At 31.0% G+C, this 5,699-nt stretch overlaps 1 protein-coding gene across 2 annotated transcripts in view; it reads right to left on the bottom strand.

The window, feature by feature from the left end:
- Positions 1–503: 503 nt before the first annotated feature.
- The window catches only part of LOC109542562 (G-protein coupled receptor Mth2), a gene marked incomplete in the record, with an annotated part of 20,902 nt that continues 15,706 nt past the window's right edge, over positions 504–5,699 (bottom strand). The window contains 5 exon segments of one of the 2 annotated variants that reach the window (XM_048664807.1): positions 504–534; positions 2,813–3,017; positions 3,209–3,348; positions 4,773–4,944; positions 5,582–5,699. In XM_048664807.1, coding sequence (XP_048520764.1) covers positions 2,854–3,017; positions 3,209–3,348; positions 4,773–4,944; positions 5,582–5,699 — 594 coding nt within the window. 2 annotated transcript variants of the gene reach the window in all.

The raw sequence follows: 5,699 nt of genomic DNA, 5'->3' as shown, positions 1-5,699 counted from the left end.
TTTGTAAGTGAAACTGTACAAAAAATAGAGCGTATTTGAGTAGAAAGTAAAGCAAGAAAAACTAAGTCAAAACTAAATAACCAAATTTTTTAACAAACTCTACATTATTCAGAGGAATGGAGGTCACGAGTTTTTCAAATAATTTATTATGAGCTTTTGCTTGTTCTGTTCGTTTTTTGATAGAAAATTACTTTATTTTTTATTTTATTTAATTTATTTTTGTCCCAAGTTCGAAGCTGGAAAGAGATGTCAAAATTTTATACAAACCAATGAAGGAGGCGAGCGTTCTAATAAAATTTATATCATAATTTTTCGCGGAAAATACCTTAAGATTGTTTAAGTAAAACTTTGGTATCAAAATATTTAAAATTTTTAGAAACTTAAGAAAATATTGTTAATAAATGTTACTAAACTAAATTTAACTGTCATGTAAACTGAAAAAAGGTAATCAACATTTTCCCAGCAACAGAACTGAGTTACTGCGCCGGTGTGTGTCTAGAGCATCAAGCCATTTGCGTAGCACTACGCCAACTCCTAAAAATTCACTGATTAACCCAGGCCTACCTAGTTCTCATATACTTTATATCACTCACATTAATATCCAATGGATTAATAATGGAAAAAATTTATTTGAATAATATTCCAGGAATTTCCCTTCAGAATTAGAATTGGAACACGTATTTTATTATATTTAACACAGCATTTTTGATAAAGAATTTTGAATATACAGGACATACGTGTTTAAGATGCGACACTTAAGTTGGAAATTTCAACTCGGAACACTAATTTATAGTTGGATTTTTTAACTTTACGTAAAATTTGAAGTATTATTCTTACGTAAATAGTTTACCAGAGAAGATGCTGTGTCCCGTAAGCACATGATTAAAAGAGTAGTGCGACATTCTTTGGATCTAAATAAAACGATCTGAAAAATGTCTGGCGGTCCGACACTGCCACGGAAACTGGACGAATTACCACAAAGTCGCCCCACGCTATGACAAGAAAAAAACGAAACTGGAATCATAAACCCAACATCACCAGAGTTGCGTGCTGGAACATAACATTGTGAAATGGAAGAGATCAAGAAATCATGATCGAAACGCAAAAACAAAACATAGATATCTGCGGGATCTCGTAAACGAAACAAAAAGAAAAAAACGAGAAAAAAATGAACATGTAAACTTGGAGTTTACATACTATTCTAGAGCGGAAATACCAAGCATGAAAGAGCACAATCGGGAGATTGCTTCTTTATTCTACTGCATGAGAGATATGCACAAAGCATAGAAGATAGCAACGACAAATTAATTACATCTTATAAGTACGTACGCCCCCGATATATCCAAACCTGTTGAAGGCTCATAGACATTATATTGAGAATCAGTACATATATATCATTATAGACATCAGTAGTCAAAATCAATAACTCCTATAAAATCGTAATATTTGGAGATCTCAATGCTCGAATGTGTAATACAATATTCTAAGACAAAACAAAAATACTGGCGACACTGTTTAACAAAATCTTGAACACTCCACTGTTTAGGAAAATCTTGAACACATCCGGAAGGACTGTCACACCAGCGTCACAATTCCCATATACAAAAAAGGGCATAAAACAAGGAGCAAAACTACAGATGAATAACTCTTCTATGCTCAACAATGAAGTTATTTACATGGTTTCTCAAAGGCAAACTAGAGGAGCAAATAGAAATCAGAAGGGAACAAACAACAAGGATTCAAAAAGAATAGATCAACAACCCATGTCATATTTATTATCAAGCAAAAAAAGGAAAAAACACTAGAGCATTTATTTGCTTCATCGATCTTGCTAAGGCATTTGACAGAGTCTGTCTGGAAGATGAGATACAATTCCTAAAGGAAAAAGAAGTCCCTGCTAACATAGTAACAACGGTATTCACCTTACCACTACTAACAGAATGCAAATCAAAGCGGGAGAATATTACAACAGGCATCCAATCTATTTAGTCCATTTTTATTCAACCTCCTGATGGACAAAATCATAAAAGGAGTAACATTCATGAACTCGGGATACAGAATGAGCAATATTATTTTATTATGAATTAATTTTAAACGTTTTATAATTGTTAACTTACATTATACCAACATGGTCAAGGTCTTAGGCCGGTCGTTCTTTGGAAGCGTTTCAGTTCAGACTTATTAAGTTTTATTAAAATTCATATAAAAACTTTCCCCATATTACAAAAACAAACTTAATTTAAGGTTTGTTTAAGCAAAAAAATAATGAATCTCTAAATTTGTTAATTGGTGAGAAAAACCTTTTTTTCGCAAAAACTGTGAAAACTACCGGATTTTACAAAGGCCAGAAAAATATCAGCAAAAACTAGTCCATCCAAGCAAAAAAATTACTCCCAGCGACGAAACAAAAAGTTCTAGTAGTTTTCGAGACCAAGACCCTTAAGAATTCATCACTTGGCCAAAGCGGATGAATTCGGTTACATCGTCAAAATTTGAGTCTTATTTAGTTTAAGTTTCATTAAATCATTTTAGAGGTGTTTTAAAAAACATTTTTTTAAAGAACTTTGCCTAATCATTAGCGGAGGAGCCAGACATTTTTTTCTTAATATAGTTTAGGTAAAATCTTTTCAGCCAAATGATCTAGCAGAACTCTTTTAATTATCTGCTTACCGGGCACCCTGTATATTTATGATCAAATGTTTTATAGAATACTTTGTATATTTAGTATTTTTTATCAATAATGCTCACTTAAAAATAACAATTAAAGTTGTAGTCATAACTATAGATAGAGACAGGTAAGATTTGCCCTTACAACTTTCCTTAAGACTGGCATTAACTTAATTGCATTATCCATTATGCGCCCAACTTAACGTTTTTATCTTTATCCAAAGACAAGTTGGTGGTCAATGTGGCTCCTGATGAAATTGATATTTTTCGCAGTTTCAAAATTCTAATGTGGGAAGCAAATTTTTCAAGTATTTTTCTTTTGCAGACAAAAATAATGAAAATAAAAACACCTGAAAGCAAATCAGATTAAATCAGATTAAATAATTCAACAATTATAATACTATAGATTGGTTCACAAGTAAACATTCAAATAAGAAAAAACAACTTATCACTCAACAAATTTGACCACACAATTCAGCCTTATAAATAGTGAGAAAAATTTGTGTATTCCCATTATAATCTTATTTAATGCGTTACCTACCTTGTAAACAATTTATAATATCCCACACAATTTCTAAATATTTGGTTGGTTCTGTTTGACTAAAATCGCAAAACGAAGATGCGACTTCAAACACGTACGATATTCCCATTATTACAGATAGTTTGGCTACTAAAATAAACCTGAAATATTTCAATTCTAATTTTTAAACAAATGTCTAAACTGGTGCATAGTACGGTTCTTCAAAATTGCTAGCCATTTAGTAATTGCGATGTTTTCAATTGGCATTTATTCAGGATACCTACAGCAGATCTACTGAGAATTAAATGACAAGTATTATAAAGACCCTTATAATAAGGTAATTTAGCAAAACAAGTAATACAATTTGCTTTATTTATCGCTGTTCCAAATATCTGCGCCAAATGACAAAATATACATTTAGACTGAAGGATAATGTAGCCTTTAATTTTTGACTAGCGTCTTTGCTGAAATAAATGATCAGAACTGGAGTGATTAGTGTGATATTGAAACATTAAAAACTTGAATATGCATATCGATAACGCAAGTTGAATAAGAAAACGAAAATGTTTTCAAAGTTATTATAACTATATACGAATTATCAATTCAGCAGTTCGAATTGCTTCTTGATCTTGTTGGCTTCAATATACCTGTATTCACTTATAAATATTTGTCAATAAAATAATTTAGAGATTTAAATGCAAAATAATATCAGGAATAAAGTTTTATTTTGTAGTTACAAAAATCCTATTAAAACTGTCAGAAAATGTGATTCAAGTTAAATCGTGTGTTCGACATTATTCAATGTCTCGTTTTAACGTACAAACTGTATTCAAATTCCCAAGCCAAGTAAAATTTGTTAAAGTTTACTTTTAAAGTCTTACAGAGAGCCTTTGAAGAGTTGAAGTGTACCAATTGAACAAATTTTGATGCTGCAACTTATCTTAAGCTTTCTTTTTAATTCTCTTTCGGTCCTAATTGCTGTTCAATAATGCTAAATTTTTGAGAAAGTAAAACTTTAGTGTTACGTGTTTGTGTGTAAAACTTTAGTGTTACTAACTTTTAGTGTTACGCAAAGAAGATTTTGCGGGCATTTTTTGTTGAAAYTGGTGTGTTGTCCGGGATTTATGTCMGCCGTRAATTTAAATTTATTCCTGATGTTTTGTTTCGCAAGCACGAGGGGCAACATCTTCAAAATTGGTTTGCTTGAAAGCTTACACTGTACATGAGAAATATCAGGAATACATTCGATAGCACGATGACTGAAAAACCCGAAAAACGCATCCGTTCCAGAAGTCCGTTATTTTAGATTAGATTCAATAAAAATGGTGAAGTAGAAAGACTTTAAATTAAAAATTATTAAAACAAAAAATTTAAATGAATACGCTAGCTCAGTGAAAATTACATTTATGTACATTCGATATCATATTTTCGCATTTCTTTACATTCGCTTAAAAATTTCCTAAATTTATAGATTAACAGCTGTAAAATATACTATTTCGGTGTAGCTAATTGCCTATTATTTGAAATGTATACGTTAGCAAAATTTTTACATAAATGACATAAAAGTTATTTACATTATTATTACCTTTCTTTGTTGATCAAAAACTTCTTGCTTTGATTATTCGTCTCGTTCATTCTTTTAATTTCGTTTTTGATCTGGATGCAGTATTTTACAGTTTTGTAAAACAAGAACAGATTTACTAACTGTATAACAGCAACCGGTATGGTTCTAAATACCAGGTCCGCATAACTCTGATCTAAAATTACATTCACATTGGCAAATTAATCCATTCAATCGGAAAACGAAACCAATATTTTGGCTGGTCGAACTTTATCCTGCAGAAATAATTGAAAGACAAAATGGTCCAATTTGTGGTTGACAAACATTAACAATTGGACCAACAATAGTTTATTCACAAAAATGGATCAACAAACACTACCATACAGGGTGAGGCAACAGATACTAACATTAAATGGGTATTTAATAAGTTTAAAATATAAGGCAAACGGTGCAAGGCAGACTATACTGGTTACCGAGTTTCATTTTGACCCCGAAAATTTCAATTTATTTTAGAGTATATCCATTTTGTTTGTAAAACCGAGAAATATTAAGCTTTTATCACCTTTAAGACTGTCCATTTGAATTATTCTTTAAATAATGTATTTAGGCAATTGATCAAAACATAATTTAAATTTTGCGTACCTAATTAACCATGTAAAACAGTAAAAATAAAGTATACTGTGAAAGTTTTAGTAACATTTTAATAAGATAGGTAAATAGATTTTTTTTCAACCGTCTCATGATTAATACATTTGAGAATGACCTAAAAATTACGATGATTTTCGAGCTGTCGAAGCTATCATATCAAGCATTCATAAAATATATCTATATACCTCTCTCTATTGCACATCTGGATATTCCCATATTGATAGCAAAAGGGTCCGGTAAAACATCCATGAAAGAAAGGGTTAAGGGTATTATTGTCAATAATAAAGATAATCCCCAACCGTA

Source organism: Dendroctonus ponderosae, unplaced genomic scaffold (assembly GCF_020466585.1).
Source record: "Dendroctonus ponderosae isolate FM_Combo_2020 unplaced genomic scaffold, Dpon_F_20191213v2 Dpon_F_20191213_3, whole genome shotgun sequence".
Taxonomy (NCBI): Eukaryota; Metazoa; Arthropoda; class Insecta; order Coleoptera; family Curculionidae; genus Dendroctonus; species Dendroctonus ponderosae.
Note: the sequence above shows the minus strand (reverse complement) of the source record. Positions and strands in the feature narration are given on the sequence as shown.